At 40.0% G+C, this 22163-nt stretch overlaps 1 protein-coding gene across 2 annotated transcripts in view; it reads left to right on the forward strand.

The window, feature by feature from the left end:
* cd276 (CD276 molecule) overlaps nt 1-22163 on the forward strand; it is an 87359-nt gene that overhangs the window by 3300 nt on the left and 61896 nt on the right. For both annotated transcript variants that reach the window (XM_028015459.1, XM_028015460.1), the window contains exon 2: nt 5849-5944. In XM_028015459.1, the coding sequence (XP_027871260.1) occupies nt 5899-5944 (46 nt within the window). In that variant the 5' untranslated portion in view covers nt 5849-5898. The remainder of the gene's footprint in view (nt 1-5848; nt 5945-22163) is intronic.

The following is a 22163-nucleotide window of genomic DNA, read 5'->3' on the forward strand; positions in this document are numbered from 1 at the left end:
TTTCAATGATATATTATGTATGTATGATTACTTCTTAAGGCAACAATAGTATATTTATGCACACACACACAGAAGCATATGGAAAATAATAAGTTTTACAGCGTGAAACCAACAAAACACAAGAAAGGCCTCGGTCCATGTACTCTTAAAATCACTGCAGCAATGGCTCTCAAACTGTATTTGGGGAAAAAACACAGTTTAAAAATTACAATGTTTCAGTCTGTGATCAACCAATTAGCTCTATGATAGACTCGATCAACAGTAATCCATTTGTGCTAAATATAAACTCCCCTCCTTTGCGTAGCTTTATTTAAAGTTTTCTTTGTTGCGCAACTCTTCCGATTAGATACTCCTTTCAAATTTATGGAGCTCTTCCTTTCATTTTGATGGCCTAATGTATAATCTGACAAAGTAATATACCAAATGACCTGAGTCATCCTGAGGGCTCATTAAATGTTGGTGCCAGTTTAAAGTGCTCGTTTTGCGGGTTAGAAGTGTCCGTGTCTTCACAGGGTCAATAGTTTTGAACAGTTTAAGGAGCTTGGCTGTGATGCAACTCATATGCCACTGCCCTGAACGCAAGCCATATTCATTATGTCTGTATTGGGGGGAAAAAAAGGAGTGGACTAAAGAGAAGCATAGATACCAAACTGTTGGAAGATACCTAGCCCTCAGCGAAATTTCCCTAAAGCCTACTGGGGTGACACGGCATTACTTTAAATCTTAATGATCTGTGTAAACTCCCCCAAAAAGCGTTTGTCTTTTTTTGACCTCCATATAAAGTTTAATAGTCCTTTACATTGTGACAAAATGAAATACATGGATGATTATGACTCATGCGCTGACAGCCATTCTCGGAAAGGAAGCCACACTTTCAGGATGTCACAGTCTTCCAGCGACTTCTTTCCTCTCAGACGTAATGGGCTTTAAATGGCTCCATTATAAGCTACCGCCGGTAACATCCCTGCAAGCTGGTCATGGTTTTGACACATCGGCGTACAGCAGCGATTGCGACTATCTTCCCTGATCCTAAATACTGACCTGATTTTCTTCGAGTTTTCCACTTGTGTGAGTTGATTCAGCTATTTTTAATCACTTCCACTGAGGTGAGTGGTGAAATGAAAGGGAGGATAGAGGACGCACGCTGGTAAGGTGGCGGCAAAGACGCAAAGTGCTTGACTCATTCAGTGAAAACCCCTTTGTTGGCTTCCTGCTGTCTGGCCAGCCTGAGTCAGACTCTGTGGTTCGTGCTGCTGGCAGATTTCTGCTCAGGATAATTGTGGTATGCATCTGCCCTTTTCTGTCATTGACTGTTTATTCCCTCTTCTGAATCTCAGCTCAATGAACCTTTTCCAACCTCTCTGTGGTGGAGTTTTTTTTTTTTTTTTTAATCTTACAAACATTTCTACTTGTCCTTCTGTCTGGGCCTTTGTTGAACAAACGGCAAGCAAAGCTGTGATGGAAACTGAATGCCGAGCCCAAATTTCAGCCCACATCCTTTCTGCTGAAGCTATAAAAAGAGACGCATGGAAAATCCTTTGGGTGAACCATGGGGTGGAGCTACAGAGCTGAAATGATTCATAGCACCAAGCCATAATAGCTGATAAGCGGAATATCCACCAGGCAGCGCGTTGGGCACCATCCCAAGCAGACAGTGCTTATAGCAGCTGCTGGGTGGCTCTCATCTTATACGAAACAAGCTGACATGTAATTCTTTATGTACAAAGAAATTAAAGAAATGTATTTGTGTTAATGCTGCAAGCCAAATGCTTTTTGCTCCCACTAACAATGTCCTTGTGTGATTCTGCCTACGTATTTCATTTGATTTCTTTCCTGACTCACTCAGTTTTCAGGTGAACCCAAAAACCTTTAATAAAGTTGGGGTCTAGAAGTTTAATGTCAGCTCGTTTTATCTATTTCTAAACTTTCTTCAATTATATTTTGTGATCTCTTCTGTGCTGGCCCACTCTGTTCTGTCCAAGTTAAAACCTCTTGGAGATAAAATCAAACGATTTGTGTTTAGTCTTTTTTTTCATTTTTATTAAGCTGTCCTACGGCTGTCCAAGGTGTTCCATTCTCTTTTAGTTTGTAGTAAATAGCCCAACATCTTATCCAGTGAGTTTTATGTTAGAACAGACTTTTGTGGATTCCAGTGTGCTTTTAATTAATTTATTAAACCTGGATGAATACAGCAAGCATCTTCAAAGAAAGTAAACCAAATCCTGTTCTTATAGCTGAGAATAGACATTTCCTTCCCCTCCTTTTTAAATTGAGCCTAAAAGAAAAAACAGACTGGATTGCCCTTATTTTAATAAGGCAAACCTGCAAATTTTTAAAAATATTTTTGGATCTACAATAATTTCCACATCCCCTCTAGAGAAAACTTACATTTAATTAACACTTGTACCCCAAATTCATGTTTTTAAAATGTGTTGAAGTTGTGCTCTTTATAATCACACTTTGATGAAAAAAACATTTAAAATGCATCTTTAAAAGTTCAAAATCAATCTTGAATGCATGTTAAGGACGAGTGTATTTACACCGTGTTCCAAATTATTATGCAAATTGGATTTAAGTGTCATAAAGATGAAAGTTTTTGTTGTGTTATTAAATTTATAGATGGTATTGTGTGTCAGGGCTCTTTGAATCACTATAATTAAGGCCTGGGTTGATTACTTTGTCTGGTGAGCTCAATTAAAGGAAATCTACTTAAGAAGGATGTTCCACATTATTAAGCAGGCCACAGGTTTCATATGGGAAAGAGAAAGGATCTCTGCTGATGAAAATCATCAGATAGTGTAGTGCCGTATGACAAGGTATGAAAACATTAGATATTTAATGAAAATTGAAGCGTTATCATCGTACTGTGAAGAGATTTGTGGCTGATTCAGAACAAAGATGGGTTTGTACAGATAAAGGCAGAATGAGGAAGGTTTCTGTTAGACACATTCATTGGATTAAGAGAGCAGCTGTTAAAATGTCCTTACAAAGCAGCAAACAGTTATTTGAAGCTGCTGGTGCCTCTGGAACCTCAAGGTGGAGGATCCTCCAGAGGCTTGTGGTGCATGAACCTGCTATTCAGCCACCACTAACCAGAGCTCACAAGCAGAAACGGTGGCAGTGGGCCCAGCCGTTCATGACGATTAATTTTCAAACAGACTTGTTCACTGATGACTGCTGTGCAACCCTGGATGGTCCAGATGGACGCAGTAGTGGATTGGTGGTGGATGACCACCACGTCCCAACACGGCTGTGACGTCAGCAAGGAGGTGGTGGAGTCATGCTGTGGGCCGAAACCATGGGGAGAGAATCATTGGTCGAACCCTTCAGAGTCCCTGAAGGTGTGAAAATAACCTCAGCAAAGTATACGGACTTTCTGACTGATCACTTTCTTTCATGGTTCAAAAACAAGAGATGCACCTTCCGTAGCAAAATCATCTTCATCATGACAATGCACCATCTCATGCTGCAAGGAATACCACTGTGTCATTGGCTGCTATGGGCATAAAAGGGGAGAAACTCATGGTGTGGTTACCATCCTCCTCTGACCTCAACCCTATTGAGAACCTTTGGAGTTTCCTCAAGCAGAAGATCTGAGGGTGGAATGCAGTTCATATCAAACCAGCAGCTCTGGGAAGATATTCTGACATCCTGCAAAGAAATTCAAGCAGAAACTTTCCACAAACTCACAAGTTCAATGGATGCAAGAATTGTGCTGTGATATCAAAGAAGGGGTTCAATGTTAACATGTAACTCTGTTTGATTGAAATAGCTTTGATTTTAGTACATGTGACCATTTAATGCTGCACATTCAAAGAATGACTGTTTGCAGTTCTTTATAATCTATAAAATGTTTAGAAAATCTGCTGTGCATAATAATTTGGAACAGTGCATTTTGAGTTTCTTATTTTTGAAAAAAAAAATACTGTTCTCATGGGGAGCTTTGTTCAGTAAAATTTGATTTATACTGTAACAGTTCATGACTTGAAACTTATACTGAGCATCATTTGCATTTAAGAAAATCTGAGAAAATATCACTTGCATAATAATTTGGAACACGGTGTATATTCTTTCCATTTTTACAAAAGATTTTAAAAAATCTTTTAAAATTGTACGGTAATTGTAACATGTTGACATTTAGATAAGAAATTTTATTCCTGACTCATTGTCAAAAGGAAGAGGAGCGAGGTCAGGTCACTGTCATAGCCGCCGGGAATTCCTGAACACCTCAGCACAGTCAGGGCGATCTCCTCTAGGCCACGCCACATTGAATTTGTAATTCCTGCAAGTCATGCAGGAATTATTTGGCTCAACCAAATACTAAGTACATAAAAATGAAAATACTTTTCAGAAGCCTTAAATGTCCTTTTTATTGATGTTGGGGACGATTCTAATTTTCTGAGAGACTGATTTTTGGGTTTTCATTATCTGAGAGCCATAATCATAAAAATTACAAGAAATAAAGTCTGCAAATATTTCGCTCCATGCGCAATGAAGCTATGTAATTTATGAGTTTTAATATCTGAAAGGAGTGACAGAAAAAAATTGGGAGTCATAATTTCCTCATTTTATTTGAGATGTACCTGTACAATGTAATGCACTTGAGAAAGAAGAACAACTGAGATATCCACAGTGTTTTTGCTCTCTCTTTGTTAAATGATGACCTCTTATCTCGGGGAGAAAAGAAAAATCACAGTGAAGATTTTCTCATAGTATTTTATAGACAAACAGTGGCCTCTACCAGTGTAGCAGAAATGGATATCACATAAATATTGAATACATTTGAGGGTAGAGAAGAGGGAAGATAGCCTTTTCTATCTCTGTTTCCTTCTAAAGTAGTGTGTGTGTGTTTTTTTTACTTGTAAAGCAGAGAGTATGACTTGACTGTTTCCACTCAACTTTGGAAGTCCCCATTTGTCATTACAGCTTTTTTCTACTAAAAGAAAAAGGAAAACCCTAAAGGAAGCCAGAGAAAAACAAGCTGAGGTAGTCACCTTCAGAGAAACCTTCAGATCTTTTTCTTCAGAAAAACAATTTCAGTCTTCAAAGATGTTCATACTGGGTGGTACAGCACCATAGGCTTTCCATATCCTCCATGGACTAACGATGCATCCAATTTTTTGTATGACAAAATCTTAGTATTTTTGGGGGGAAATAAACAAATTTGATTTTAGGCTTCAGAAGTCGGTGTGGTCTATGTTTCACTATTATGTTTGTGTTATCAGTGCTTGTGTAATTCTGAGGTGACCCATTTTTGTGTATTTATAAGTAGAGTAAGGTTTCTTAAATCTAAATTTCATCTTTAAATACTTAACGTTCAGTTTTGGGCAGTTTTTAGGCTTTTAACTTATATAATTAATTATAGGTCAGACTCTTTGAAACAGTGATAAAGCCCCTTTGTTCAGCACCAATGCAAAGTTAGCAGCTAGCTTTAGCTTTGTTAGCAGCTAATGGTAATCATGTTCTCACAGTGCTTGCTTGTCTTTTAGAAAGTGCCTAATGTGCTACCAGATAAATCATTTCGAAGCCGTATAGAGACTTCTTCATGTAACCAAGTGTTTCAGCAAGATAGGCGATGAGACTATCGGGGAAAAAGCTCAAAAAGAACTTCCCTTTATCCTTCAAAATAAAAGTCTCAATCATAAATACATGTCAACATTAAAGCTCTCATTTTCCATTAAGGGCTTGTAGTCATAGCTCATAGTACCTATAGATGTTTCTTTGCTAAATCTTGCCCTGGATCACACTCTGCACCACACTTCTTACCATATTGCCATGCTACTGTATTGTCCTAATTATTTCAACATTTCTCGTATTGAATCTCAGTTTTCCCCCCCCCCCTCTGCAGTGCTGTGTCTGAAGACGTGAACCCGCTGTTTGAATCCATCCTGAAGCATCATGCTAGGCCTCCTGCTGCTTCCAATGCTGGCCGTCCACGCACTGGGTGGGTGTCTCCACTTCTCCTATCCTTTCATTACCGTTGAGGGAATTACTACCGTCTGTCACCAAGCTGTAGGCTTGTAATTCTTTTTTCTCAACAAAGGCTTCATTAGGCCAAACAGCAGTTCAAATGAGGGCACTCCCCAATATAACATGCCTGTAGTCTGGGAGTCATAAACCTCCCTGTTTAGAGACTGTTTAGAGAGGTCTACAGAGACTGTTTTTCTAGTTATACAGATGCTCTCGCTGTATAAGCGGTGGCCTACTTTTCATGGGAAGCCATTTGAGTTTAGTTTTTACAGTGTTTTAAATCTTTGACATTGAGATGTTTTCTTTTTATGACTTTTTATGATTTCTTAAAGCAAAGACGCTTTGACCTTTTCCGTGAGGTGCAGTGGGGAGAGCTTGACGCCCTCGACGAAAAATGCTGGAAGTGCAGTTTTTCTGCTGCGACTAAGAAAGTGCAATGAGGAAGTTATCTTCTCGTATTTCAAAATACAAAATAGTGGCGTGGCTTAGACTTATGTTGCAACTGAGAATTCATTCCTCACGCACCCAAAGATTTTACTCCAGGAGAAGAGCTTGTGTCGTCCTAAAAAAACAAGAAACAAATGGCCTGGATTGGTTTGATAGCATTGCCTGACACGGTGAATAAAAAGAGACTGAGTATGTCATCACGGGGATGAAGAAGGCATATTTTTGTAACCATAAAGTTTTTCCCAGCTGGTCTGTGGCTGACACATCATCAGTCTTTGGCGAACATACAAAATCTACGAAGAAAGTTTTATCTTCCAAATTCATGTCACTTTTTCCCCCTTTTTTTCTGGTGGAATTGGCACAAGCTCCTATTGGCCATCAGCTGCACATTTCAGTCCTGACTCAGTGGACCTAAGTGTCTTCAGTGGTTCATTAGGGACCTATTCTCTCCCAGCACAAATGGGCTTGCGGCCTGCTCATTACTTGCTGTCTGGCATTCAGTGCCTAACTCGTTCTCCACGCTGGGGGGGAGGATGGGGAGGAGGTGTCGTGGACTGATGGAGCTAACTCACAGGTAATGGGCTATTGTAGCTCGCACAATGATTCACTTTCTCTCTGCTAACTGGAGCACTAAGTGAATTAGTTGAAGTCAGGTTTGATACTATAGACTTCCCCTGTATCACAGTACAATGAGACAAAAGGTACATGCAGTGCGAACCTTGTTTGGCTTATTAGAAACTGAAAAGATATCCCACCACACATTGTCAAATAACACAGACGAATTCAAATCTTCATCTATTGGTTGTGGTATATAAAATAATATTACAATCACTGAAAGGGTGAATAAATGGTGGATAACACTTATTATCTCTACAGTGTGGCACCTGTTAGTGGGTGGTGTGTATTGGGCAGCTAGAGAACATTTTGTCTTCAAAGCCAATAGTTAAAAGCAAACAAAAGGATTTGAGACAGTTTGACAAAGGCAGGATTGTAATGGCTAGATGACTAGGTGAAAACATCTACAAATCTGTAGCTTGTGAGACATGTCCTCTGTCTACAGTGGTACTATCTATCAAAAGGGATCTAAGAAAGGATAATTGGCAAACTGATTACAAGTTCATGCGTAGCCTTGGGTGATGTGCATAGGAAGAAACGCTTCTCCGGTGTGGTCAGACTTTAAGCAAATGAAGATCAAATTGCTTAAGATCTTGAGGTTCATTTTATGAGAAAATACATATTGCATTTTGTTGCATATGGGGCTATATAGCTGCAGACCGGTCAGGGACGCATGTCCACAACCCAAAGCACCAACAATTGACACATGATCATCAGAACTAGACCAGGTTATAAAGGGTTGACCTGGTCTGATAAATCACATTTCATCTTACATCACACAGTGTCCGGGTAAGTGTGGTAGACTAACCATAAGCCTAACCCTACCCTCATGAACACCCGGGTGAGCCATCACGCCATCACTACTGACTTGCAGTGATAGTTTGAACAACGTTCTGCTGCGAGTTTTTGAATCCTTCCATTCATGTGGATTTCAAATTAACATCCATGATCTAGCGAAGTGTGGTTGTAAACCATGTACATTCTTTCAAGCAATCAGAATTGCTTGATGGCGTTAGCATCTTTCAACACGTAATGCACCCTGCCACAAAGCAAAAAAGAGTCAGGAATGATTCGAGGGGCACAGCAACTTGACTTGACTTGACCCAGATCTCTGTCCAATAAAGCATCTGTGGGCCATGCTGGACAAGAAATTTTCATCCATCGAGATCCCACCTTGCATCTTATAGGACTTAACGGCATCTGCTGCAAGTATCTTGGTGCCAGATACCACAGCACACCTTCAGAGGTCTTGTGGAGTCCATATGTAAACAAATAAGGTGTGTTTTGGCACCAAAAGAGAGTCTAAAAACAGTTAACGATTGGGTAGGTATTGAATTGCAATGTGAATGTGCATTTCTTTGTTTTTCTGTTTTCAGTCAAACCCAACAGTCATTATCCAGAGGGATAACTAATAAAGGTCAAATTGATTACTTATTTTTCCTTGTAAGTCAGAAAACTGTGTTCATATTTTTATGTGGGTGACCGTCTCTTGGTTACGGAGATCCCATCAAGGGATTACCAGCTGCAACCTTCTCTGTAATCCACTGTGTCATCATAGCCCAATAACTGGAGCGCGTTCCCATATCACTAGATACGATTTCACTTTGCAGGCTTTGCCAATAGTCACATTGTACGAACAATACTTGGGGGAGAAGAACACAAGGCAACACATGAGTAGGATGTCATACAGAAAGCCTTATCTTACTTTAGAAATCAGCCTATTAAATCTCCCTCAGTAAAACTCTGTCCAGTACTTACCTAGTACTGCACACAGGCATAGTGGGGAGGAATTGTTGGTTTTTGTTTAAACTAATGCCAAAATATAAGGGCTCATTTAGTGTTGCATTGACCTCTGACCCTTAACTTTTAAAAGCCTAAGAGTGTTTTCATCAAACATCTCCCTATTTGTTGTTCTGAGTGTCAGCAAAACGGACAAAATGTCATTGTGTTACAGTAACGAGTGAGCCACAACAAATAGCTGAGTAAAGTGATATCCTTGGCTCACGTCAGCATAACACACGGCGGTGTCAGCCAGTGGCACGGCTAACAAGAGGCTGTCTGGCTAATTGCTTGTTGTTGTCATAGTGTGTGTTCACTTAGCACAGATGCAAGGCTGCCAGAACACGCTGTGTTGCGACTCGTGGTACCAAAAACAGTCAAATTCATGCAAATGTAGTAACGGAAGCCTCACCCAGAAAAACGAGGGGAGTTCGAAGGTAATTCAAACCAGCTAGCATAATTGGAGAGACTGCATCTGGTGTAGTAGTGGGCAAGCAGACGGGCAGGCCCCGGAGCGTGAAAATAGCCCTCTCATGCCTTCATCTCTGGTGTACTTTTTAAAGGTCTGCTAACTATGAATACCCTCTCCCTGCCCTCCTTTTCTTTTCACAGCAATTGATTCTGCAAAGGGGGGACACTTTAGGCTGTGCAGAAATTCAATTTAGGGTTATTACCCCGTATCAGTGATGTTCTTGCTAATTTGATTGCGTCCAGTAAAGTATCCTTTAAAAACAATCGAGGATAGGCTCAACAAAGATTGGTTTCGCTGTAGTGCACATGTGCAAATGTGTTGAAGTTTCTGTGTCAAACTCAAGGCCCGCGGGCCACATGTGGCCCGCTACGTTATTTTATGTGGCCCTCTTCCCCCCGCCACCGTTTTACAGCCCCGTTGATTGACTTAAAATAGGTTTTGAGCATGAATTGACTACAAACTACGTCTCCCATAATGCCTTCCGATTCTTAGCAGCCAACATTACGGCTTCTCACCACTAGAGTGCAGCAGAGTCACCTCAAGCTGATTATTAATTTTCCCAGCGAATAAAACTGAAACATCGACAAGCTAACAAGCTAAAGAGCGAAGTCCCGCGATGTTTCAATCGAGGACTTTTACCATCTACTGCCCCCTGAGTTGATGCCACAGCTTCGACTCCACGCAGCTCGTGTTTTGTCCATGTTTGGAAGCACCGATCTGTGTTTTCAATAATGAATTTAAACAAGACCAAGACCAGATCGCGCATTACTGACGAAAACCTACACGCCGTTTTGCGGATTGCCACAGAATAGAACTAAAACCGGACATCGACCAGGGGAAAACGGTGCCAGAAAACATTGGTAAGCACGAACAAACTAAATTTAAATAGAATGAATGTAAAACCAAAACTCAGTATACTGGAATATGCATATAGTTTATTGATTTTGCTTGTGTTTTGTGTTTATTTACAGAACACAATGAGGATGTGTGAGTTGGTGACAGGCTGAAGAGGATCAGCTTTGTGTTCAAGGACAGGCAACATCACCTCATTGTTTTGTTCTTATGTGAAATACATGTTCGTTGTGTAATAAATAACGAAAAAGGTTTGTGAATGAAGTTGAGAGTTAATATCAAAACTTGTTTTTATTCTTTGTCTGCTTATCTTTAAAGCAGACAAAGATTAATTTTCCCAGCGAATAAAACTGAAACATCGACAAGCTAACAAGCTAAAGAGCGAAGTTTAGCTGAGCAGTTTAAAAATACTGAGCATATTTTTAAACTGCTCAGTTTAAAAATATGTAATTTTTAAACTGAGCAGTAATTTTACATCCATGCAAACTCAAATGTAATATTTAAAACTTGAATACATAAAATCAGTTATTTAACAATATGAGGTGGTGTTTAATTTATTTTTAACATTGTATTTTCATACATTTATGCTAGGGTTGCCCAAGTCTAGTTTTCCAGACCTATTACTCTGCAACTTTAGATGCGTTTTTTCTCTAACACACCTGGATCATTGACTCGTTCATAGGCCTCTACAGAACTGAGTTGCTGCTAATGAGGGAAGTCAACTTTTTGTCTGCGGTATGTTTTAGCAGGGACGCATCTAAAAGTTGCAGTCTGAAGGACTGAACTTGGGCATTCCTGATTTATACCGTCAATGTGGCCCGTTGAGGGTGGCCAATATGCTGAAGTGGCCCTTGGTGAAATTGAGTTTGACACCCCTGCTGTAGTGCATACATAATGAGCTGTCTCTGTTGGCTTGCCTCTGTCTCGTTGGTTTTCAGCTATTTTTTTTTTTTAATTTTTTTTTTTCACACCACTTACTCATTGAAGCAAAGTGCATTACCCAACAAGTATCTCATGATTATTTCAACAAGTTCTAAAAAGGCTGCCTTGTGGGATCGTTAAAATATTGATATGGATTATATGCTGTGATTGTTGCTCTGACCGGGGAGAAGGGGCCTGCAGCCATATGTTGATCTCTTTGTGTGTAGTGGGCTGTGATAAAAGGTGTTGAATGGATGCTGATCTGTGCTTGGAAAGTATCACAGCTTCCCTCTTGCTGCTGGAGCATACCAGCTGCATCCACAGGTAGATTCCTACTAGCTGGGTAAAGTAAGAGTGACATGGCGGTGACGCTATCATAATTAGGGTTCTGTGATTGAGACAGAGCCTTGACAACAACTACTGGTAGATTGTTTATTTTGCATCTTTCAGTGCATGAACAGATCAGTAACAAAAGATTTCTACATAAAAACAATTAAGGGAGCAGATATTAAACACATTACTTACTCAAGCCTATTCAGTTTTAGAAATTTTGAAGCTGTTGAAGCAGGTAATCCACAGTTTTCATACAGCTCATAAAACAATATGAAATGTTAAGTATTACAGACGTAATCAAGTTATATTTCAAAAATAAGGTAATGAAAAATAAGGTCTGCATTGGTGTAGCACTTCATCAAGTCCAAGGGCTCCAAAGTGCTTTACACAAGTCACTCACTCATTCATACGCACATTCACGCACTAATGATGGCAAGCTAAGTTGTAGCTTGTTAAGAGGGAAGGGCGGTGTTCCTCTAGTTTGTACAACTTAATATTTCAACAGCAGCTGAAATATTATCAATCGCCGTTTGTTGCGATTGATCATATTTCCAATAGCCTAAGCTGCATTTCTCGTAAGTGACAGAAAGATGTCATTTAAGGCAGCTGACTAGCAGAATACATGGTCAGGAAGAGCAACCGGCAGCTCTACGCTCGACATAGCCAGCAAAAAGCTTTCCACAGAACTTTCTCTTGGAATCTCAAGAAAAAGTCTTTAAAGTAGAGGAACAGTATGACACATTTTTAGCAGTTTTGTATTGCTGACCTGTTTAAACCTTGGTATACCTTAATCTGCATAGCAGACCGTGACCGTGTGAGCCTACAGCCTGTATAGTTTATGAAACACACCATGGAAGTCTGAGACAAATCTATATTAACATAAGCCAACACATTTCCAATCTGTCTAGTCTTTTTTACTGCTTTTTGGTAAGCTTAGTGTGTCTCAAAGGAAAAAAGAGAGAAGGGAGTTAAAACTGAGAATGCATACAAAATGATATTACAATTTGTACAGATTTTTCCAAGATAGAAACTTGAATTCTTTGTCAAATATTGTAAGTTTAGCTATTATGATCCTGTCATGTCATTTTTTCTTTGCATATTGTTAACTCACACTCACACTTTGGAAAGACACTAGGAGATCCCAAAGTCATTTACACTTTCTAATTAATTACCTTCTGTTAATTGTTATATTTTAGATCATAAAGTATGATTGAAGAACTTTCACATCATTATTACCTTACAAACCCTTGAGGGAGCTCTTTGGCTCTTTTTATTAGCCAAATCTTGCGTTGATTTCAACTCAGGCATGTTCATTTGAGAATTATTCTGGTCCATCCTTCACAAACTCAAGCAATGAAATGACAATTCAAATGCGATTCTGTGTTTGAAGAAAATCAAGACCTAGGCATATTTTAGTTTGCTAAAGCAAACTTTTGCACACACCACAGTTAATTTAAATTATGTATGGCTTGTCATTGTTAGAAATTAGCCGCCCCGAGCTCTGACTGACTCCATGACTCTGCTGCTATATTTGGGTGCTCCACTGTTCGTCACCCTTCTTTTCTGTCCTCAGCCGGCTGCTCATCAAAGGCTCTCCGTCCCTCAGGCTTGTATGCCAGAGGCTTGCCTTTATCTGCCTACTTTTCTTCTGCAGACACTTGTACCTGAATGCTAGAGTCCATTAACAGCTTATTGACGGGATATGAGCTGGCTGGTATCCATGAAGAATGGAAGGGGGTGGGGAGCGAACTAAAGAAAGAAAAAACCTTGAAAATGGAGTAGTAGCTAGTACTTTTTATGGGCCATCAGCTGTATTTCCCTTTGAATGGGGAAACTAGCACTTCACAGCGGGTTTTTTGGGAGCGAAAATGGAGGAGATTATCTTCTGTTCTTAATGTTGAGTTTTACTTTTCACACTACAGAGGGCTCGATTATCCAACCCCTACTTTGCCTCATCACTGAGGAGGCATTTCTGCCTAGGATGCAGAAAATATTCAGTGTCTAATTTTGATCCACATCATACTAGCTAAGCACACACATTCTTAATGATCTCCAGATGCTTCTTCTCTCTCTCCCTTTCTAGTGTTGGCATTATCTAGACGTCCGCTTTGGACAACATGAAATCAAAAACCAGCTTTCCCTTTAGACCTATACAGCCATTGGATATATCATAAGAATTATCAGTATGAAAGGACTCGCAGTTCTTTTGAGCACACTCCTTTGAAGTGTAGCTGGTGCAAAATGCCTAGAATGACAGTGCGCTTCCCTTCAGTCCCGCTGCTCGACAGATGGGGGCAGTGTCGTAAAAGCATTTTTTCTTTTTGCCCTTGCTCTTCTTCTGGCTTAACTCAGACATACGTCCATTGCAGTCTCAGTGTTTCACCTTACATATCCGTTTGCTCTGCTTTGTCAATATTGCCTCTCTAATTTGCCCTCCAATGCTAATGTTTGATTTCCTTCATGTATAAAATGCTTTTGTTTCCGTCTGAGTTGCTTGCTCTGATGGAGAATGTACAGACGTATATGTGTACTCGCTGTAATAGACAAATGGCTTCACTAACTGTCCAAATGGAGCCACTCAGCAATTAAACGGCTCCAATTATTTTATTTATGAAGAAAGACTTGAAGGTAACGTCCTTTGTCTGGTTCAATGTTATTGAACTGATACTGAGGCTGAAGTGGGGTTGCGTCTGAAGCTGGCAGATCTTCGTATTGAATTGCCAACTAAAAGATGAATGCATGCAATGCTTACATATATCGAACATACCTGCTGAATAAATCAAAGAGCTGTCAAAGTAATTATATGCTTATACGCATTGCTAACTTAAACAGCGTGGCGAGCTTTCCTGTGCTGTTTGTTTTTGTGTGTCAAGGACAGTGCAAGGGCCCCAGCACCTGTGTACCTCTGTGTATACGTGTGTGTGTGTGTGCGTGTGCATGCGTGCGTGTGTGTGTGTGTATGGGGCTGTTGCTCGTTGTGATTATGGAAGCTCCCTGCTCCAGAGCAGCTTTGTAACAGCATCTCCATTGTAGTGTCAGGATACCTCGTGTCCAATTCCTCAGACAGTGTGATGCTGTGGAGCTGTCAGCAGTAATACAAGTGTGGAATATCAATGTGCTCCCTGGCCTTTGGGTGTCTGTTTCTGCATGAAATTGGGTGTCTGTGTGAGTGTGTGCCACTGTGTCCAAAGTGGAATTTTGTTTGCATTTTCTTGATACCAGTGCAATTTCTGCTTTATGAAGATAAATACCTAAAGATGTTTTTTTCTTTTTTCTTTTTTGATTATGACAGTGTTAAAGTGGAGATATGTCATGGTGTCCAGAAAGGACTCATTACTTCTTTTTGTATGCAGTTTTTTTTAGAATAACCTTATTTAAACCTAAATTTGTACATTTTATATATATTTTAATTCACTTTTTTTAAACAGCTCGTTAATACTTTCTTTGTTTTGTCCCCACATACCAGGTGGACGCTTCTTAATATATAACTTTGCTTCCCTTTACCTGCTTAAATCTTTACCTTTCGCTCATTTACTCCACTATTTATAATAAAATGCAAGTTTTTAAATTGCAAAAATTAAAAAGATAAAATTATTATACTTATTTTCTTAAATGAGCCAAATATGTTAATAATGTAGCTTTGTTTTAATTTAATTTGTGGGTTTCCCCCAGAAAACTTCCCAAGCTCGGTGGTATTCATCCAGTGGCCCATCGTGTCTTTGAGTTAAAAAAAATGTTTAAAGTTGACAGGAAATTTGAAAATGTCACTAGGTAGATATGTGTTATTGGGATACATTATTAACAATACCTAAACAACAATTATGCAGTCTTAAAAAGGCAAACATGAAAAGTTCCCTAAAATCTCTTAGCCTGGTGGGGATGCAAGTAAAGCCTGGTGACCTACCAGGCTTACAATACACTGAGGGAAACCCTGACTTTTCACCAATATTTATTCACTCACCAAACACCAAAGTATACACAATGTTAAGTTAGATCTTTAAAACATGGGAGATATGATGGAACAATGTTTCATTTATTAAAATGGTTTCTGTTACACGTGAGAAAAGGTGTTGGTAGGAGACAAAATGGCAACAAGTTGGAATAAAATTGGGGCATAAATTGTAGAAGTAGAGTCCTTACCCACAGCTAATCATTTTGCCTCTTTGCCATTATGTACCTTTGCAGTTTTGGTTGGGTATGAAACGTGGGCATCTACTTCAAGATATTTTGTATCAACCAATCATCAAGGAGAGGTTTCGTACACATTTAAAAAAAATCTGACTAAAAATAATTTTTTTCTGCAGTACATCAAAGGAGCGTGGCTTTATGACTCCAGTGTGGAGACACTTCTCTTAATGGAGATCAAAATTATTAAACTGAAAAATAGGAAAATAGCATAAAACTGAATTTTAAAAATATATATTTTTTTACATTATAATTACATTTGTCACACTAGCTTGTTTTGTGTCATATTTAGTGGAAGTGATTGGATCTCTTTAAAGCCAATTAAAAGCACCTTTTAAGACTTTCACACTTTGGCTCAGGTGGGATGTACTTATAATTACTTTCTTGTAAATAAGTTATCTTTTGTAGATTCTTATTAAATATTACTGGTTTTGTTAACATTCCAATGTCCCAGTATGTTATGCAGCTACACCGGTTTCCTTAAACTAGCTCACTAAAAGAGGATGTTGGGGCGTGCTGTGGTGGCGCAAGGGGTTAGCACGCCCCACGTTTGGAGGCCTTAGTTCTCGACGCGGGTTCGACTCCCGGTCCCGACGACCTTTACCGCATGTCTTCCCCCCTCTCCTCACCCTCCTTCCTGTCTGCCTACTATACAAAAAAATACGAGCCACTAGCGCCGCAAAAACTCTTCGGAGAAAAAAAAAGAGGATGTAGCCATTATTAGATTTACTAATTGCACCTTTACACTGCATGCTATTAAATGTGAAGTGTGCTTGCTGAGAGGCTTTTGAAATGTGTCTTGGTTCATGCAGTGGCGAAAGCTGTTTAGATAATTCAAACATCTGTATTCCTTTGAGAATCCCTCTGTGTGTGTATGCTATGCAAGTATTTAAGTCCCCTTAAGTTATTATTTCTTTACTGTACACATTAGGACCACAGATTTCCATGTAGTTTATACTTAGGAATCATTAAAAAAACATGACATGCCTTCATATTCAGCTTCCCTGTCTCAGTCAATGTTTTGTTGAACCATATTTTACTGCAGTTAAAGCTGAACATTTTGTTTACTAACAAACTGCATTATGAGAATGAACTTCTATGAATTAGAAAGGTGAGGGATAAATGTCACCTTCCAAAAGGATCCTAAACATACAGCTACAATGGGATGATTTTGAGCAAGACACATTTGTGTGTTAAAATGGTCCAATCAAAGTCCTGACCTAAATGCTTTTGAGAATCAAAGACTAGATCCAAAAACATGCTCTTCATCTAATCTGATTGAGATTGAGCTATTTTGCAAAGAACTGGCAACATTTCAGTTTCCAGATCTGCAAAAATGGTGGAAAAATGACCCAAAAGATGGGCTGCTGCCAACCCCGCAAGGTGGCTCTTAAAAGTATCGATTCAAGGGAGCTGAGCATTCACACCTGCCATAATTTTTATACTGTTTGTACAAAAAAAATCTTTGTAAAGTGCCAAGATGTAAAAATGTTAAACGTAACTCCAAGTAAGTGTAAAGGCCTTGACTTCAGAAACTACTTGCTCATCATGAACCACATAGCAATAGGGTTGGATTGATTGTCAACAGAGTTCAAAATCTCTAATAAAATAACAGCTGAAATGATCGACGCACTTACAATCCCGCTTTCAGTAATCTGGTGTGTGTACTCGTACTGTAAACATAAATGCACGAGGGAGCACGCGTGTGCATTTGCATGTCTACATTTCCAAGGTTAATGCCAGGTCATTTACTGAGCAAATAGCCTCGTCCATTACCTTGCATGCAGTCTTTCTTTAATAGCTCAGATGCACATAAGTGCTGTCTTGCTTGAAACCCCGCTGTCTCTCAATCTTACAGTCAGCCTTCACACTCATCTCATGGAAAGAGAGCGGAATGGAAAAGTCCCGTGTAGAGGCAAATCCGGCAGCAGCCATGTCTTGCATATCTAAGGCTGTCAGGATGGCAAGAGCAGCAGATATTGACAAGGTGGTGGGTAGCCATGAAAGTACGAGTGGAGCGCAGTGTGAAGATTACTCGCAGCCTTATTCTAGCCGGGCCGTGTCTGGCTGGCGAGCGGGGCCCATTGCCAACACTCGCAAAGGCTGTAATGAGTTTATTTCATGTCGGCTGTGAAAGTGCTCGTCTCCGTCTCGCAGGCACTCAGACAGAGTTGAGGCCCATAAACACAAAGTGTAGCGTGTAAATCCCCACCGCCTGACGTCTCCCAGCCTGCCCTCTATGGCTTCTGAGCATCTCTTTATTGGGGTGAGGGAAGGAGACGTAAGATCCTCACCTGCCCCCCCTGAGAAGACTCTACGGGCCTCCCTACAAGACCCCCGCTAAAGACCACCTGTGTTGTAATCTTTAATCTCTCCGGCTCTCGCTTGTATCCTTGGAGAGAACATGTTTTTTTTTTTTTTTTCCTAGGTTACCAGAGCAGAGCTGATCGCTCAGCGTCTGTACACGACGTGCTTGTTGTAAACATTGGCAGATCAAAAACAGCACACTGTGATTTGCTTTGGATCGTGGTGTTTCACCTCTGACGAGTGCATTTTCCATGACGTCTATGATCTCTGCTTGTGCGTCTGTGCTGTCCAGTCTCTTGCCCCTCCATGCAAGGCAGTCTGCTCCCTTCTGTTCGCTTTAAGACGGCTTTAATGTTGACCTGTCATTTTAATTTAGTGATGGGATTTTAAGTAAAAGACACTATAGTTTATAGTTGTTGTCATTTTTGTTTTTATTAGTTCTAGTGGTAAGATGTATTTTCAGCAAGAAGTGAAGCAACACAGGGCTGGTCTGTTATTTTTCCCATGTGAACAACTAAAACTGTTTTTGAAGGCCATTGGCTAAACACAATATTATGTGTTTTTTTGATTATGCAGTTGTAAAAAAATATTTTTAATCTTATTCTGGTAACAAAGTATTTTCTGTGTACTCTAGATAGAAAATACTCTCTTAAATATTGCCATAAAAATAATCTGCATTTGCATATTTTATCCCATTTATACGAACAGCATTATTAAAGTCAACACCTAACTTAGAATAAATGAGGCCTGGGGTCCATAAAATGTCCCAGACTGTGTTAGAGGAATACTTTTTAGGGCGTCTTACCTTTTTAAAGGACAATCATTTCTTTATAGTCAGCTGAGTTATTTAAATTAGGATGGAATAGCAGTAAAGTAAATATACCTTTCCATTATAAAGAGACAGACATAAATGGATTTAAAAAAAAAAAAATCAGATTTGGTTTTTCAATCGAGCAAAAACAAAACATCCAAACTAATGGTAATAGTAGACAGTAATAAATCCATTCTCCCCATTTATTGTTGTAAAATCTCTTAAATTTGAAATATTTCTGTCTTCCATCCAGGTGTTGATATTTTTTCTCACATCGGTCCAAGTGATTTTGCAGGAGAATTTGCACCACTTGCCCTCATTTTCTCAGAAATAATGTTTTCCATTTTGTTTTGGCTTTCCTCTTGACTAAAACAAGGTGTGATTACATTTCACCTCCCACCATATTTAAAAATTTATTTTTTTATAAAGGTATCTGTCAAGAATAAACGGATACAAAGCCACGCTCGAGTTTGGGCACATGAAGATATTACATGATGGTTAAAATGTACATACAAAACTGAGTAAAAGAGCTATACTATACTAGCATAGAAAAATAAACTCAATTCAATGAAACTTTCAAAGTTTATAATCAATTACTTAGGACCACAAGATTTATTTTTCCATAATTTGCCTTTTTTCCGGCTTAAATCATTACTGATGGACAAAGATGAGGAAAACAAGTTGATACAGCATTAACCTTTAACGTGAGATATGTCTTTTCATGCAGCAAAAGGCTCCAATTACACAGACAGATGTAACGTCTTTAAAAGCCACTTATAAAACTGTGCCATCAGCGTACATGCGTAGTCTAACTGGATGATCTAGTTTTATTCCAGTTTTGGTTTAAGACCCACCCAATGAATTTGCTGCTTTGCCAGTGGAGGCCAGGTTATCTGCTAAAGATCCGTATGTAAAGGTGCATTCTCTCAGGCCCACGTAGTCAAGACGGGGTCACCGGTTCGAGGAGCAGGGAGGAAAACGCGAAGGAGAATGCAATATGTTTGCCAAATAAAACGAGTTTCTAACGCTCCCTCTCTCTGACATGGCTTTGGTCCTGGTTGAGGGATTAGACTGTGAGCTTCCATCACACTCTTTGTTGGCTTGTTTCCAGATATTATCTTTAAGTGTGAGCTCAGCGCCAATCTTCTCTTTTCTATTTCCCTCTCCCATTCCCCTCCCACCCCTCCTTTTGTGTATGAAGTCAGTGGTGTGAGTCATCCCAGGCTGCTCGGGGAGTGATTTAATTGCTCTCTCCCCTCCTCCTTTCAACATGCGTGCCTCGAAGAGGGCTGTCACTGACCCTTCCGCTCCTGTAAAAGAAAAAAAAAAACCCACACAACAAAAAAACACTTGCACAGCAAACGTTGGGCCACCATGAAAACGCATCAGAAATATCAACTCGGCCTGCCCAGGCTATGCCGAAACAATGCTGCGTCTGCTTTGCTTTGCTGCGATAACATTTTGGTATTGTGCGGCCCTGCTGAGTGAGTGTGAGCACAATATGGGGAGATAACCCCCACAGCAGCAGAGGAGCTTTTGTAATTGCAGTTTAGAAGTGGGGGGGAAGCCTTATGTCGCTTCTACTTTGGAAGTCAAGAGAATTGTTTTTTAAGTTGGCGCTTTGCTGGTATACACACTGTGATTTAAGTTAAAATCAAGTCATTTTAGCCCCTTATTTGTTTTCTTATTTAAACCTTCTGATTTCATGTTTAGATGGAAAGAAATTCTTTTCTCAAACTAAGAGGCTTCCCATGAAATTGTAACACCCATGCTGCGAGCTTCACACACTTCATCGTACCGACATCTGTGTGTTTTTTCCATTCTCTGCTCTGCACTTGTGAGGTGAGACATGAGGTGGCACTGTTTTCGCAGACGAACGGGTTGGTGTCAGTGGGGGTGTGATTCAGAGAGAGAGGAGGAGAGAGAGAGTTGCTTCCTTGTAGGGAATGGCAGAATGTGATTAAATATAGGGGTTTGCCTTGACTTGGCAATACCCATTTGTATGAAACCCTTTCAGATGAAAGAGCTGTTTGTTGTTAATGGGGGAAGTAATTCTCACACCTCTACTGCAGCTGAATCTCCTTTATGGTGACGTGGTCCACCGCCGACATTGGTGCCATGATAGACGGAGCTCAAAATGGGGTGAGGAGGCTAAAATGCCACCGTGATTACAACAATTAGAGAGGCTGAGCAGGAAGTAGAGCGCGTTGCTCCGAGGGGGCCGCCCCAAGTGGAATTTTTCTCCCCTGTGATGCTGATGAGTGTCTCCAAGTTGCATAACACCAGACAGGGATCAATGGAGAATGCTGACTCTTGAGAATACCATGAATGTACTCTAGCCTGCCTGAGATGGCTACTAATTCAGAATGATTATGCAGTGTGGACTTTGCTCTCGGCCCAGTCTAGACAAACAGTACACACAAGGGCGCTCGCGCACGTGTGTGGATGCAAGAAGAAGAAGAAAAAAAATCAAGTTAGGAAGCACAACGATCACACATTTAATGCTTTTGCTTCACATATCTCCCTGCACCATCACCACTTTCCCAGATTTTTTTTTTTTTTTGCTAGATTTAACTAAAGATTAAACTAAAGCCAAACAGATGTTGCCTCCGTTGCTGAGTTTTACAGCACTGAGCCATCACCAGGAGGCAAAGCTTTCAGGAACGCGAGAAAAGTCCTGATGCTTACTTTCAGATCCCCTCGCTCCTTCCCTCTCATGCTCATTTCAGCTTACCCTCTTCATGCTACTGTGCCGCACAACCAGACGGCACATTTCTGAAGGAGCCACAGCATACATCTCCCAATGCTGCTCTGATTTTGTGTTCAAAGGCTTCCAGATATGTGTAGGTGTCAGTCAGTCACATCTGAACAGCGCATACCAAATTAAAGCTGTGATTCAATGAATACTGTATGTTTACGCTCTGCCTGGGCCACGTAGTATTTGCTAATGTTATTTATTTTATATTTTTGAATTCTTAAAGCTGCAGTATGTTACTTTTATAAAAAAAAGTTGTTGTTTTTTTTGCATATTTGTTAAAGCTGTCGTTATGTTGTGACAGTATGAGACAGATAATCTGCGAAAATATTGAGCTCTTCTTCCTCCTCCCTAAGCTGCTATTGCCATATGAATCAATGCAACCAGAGCCAGGAAGAAAGTCTTAGAAACAACTTACTGTCCCAGGAAAACTGTCACTGCTCTCAGGAAGATGCTGTAGGAAGCAAAGGCAACGAGGGGTATGAATGACGTGTACACAAACCTGATTGTCAGCACCAAGATCCTTCTTTTGGCTCTGATTGGTTGTTTCTAGTTGGCACCGGGAGAAGGCAGAGGAGATCAATTTCTTTTCACAGGTTATCTGTTTCACATCATACTATCACAACATAGTGACAGTTTCAACAAAAATGTAAGAAAACACATTTTCTTACATTTAAGAAAATCTAAGGTATTAAGTGACAGTAAAGACTTTTAAG

This window comes from Xiphophorus couchianus, chromosome 4, assembly GCF_001444195.1.
Source record: "Xiphophorus couchianus chromosome 4, X_couchianus-1.0, whole genome shotgun sequence".
Taxonomy (NCBI): Eukaryota; Metazoa; Chordata; class Actinopteri; order Cyprinodontiformes; family Poeciliidae; genus Xiphophorus; species Xiphophorus couchianus.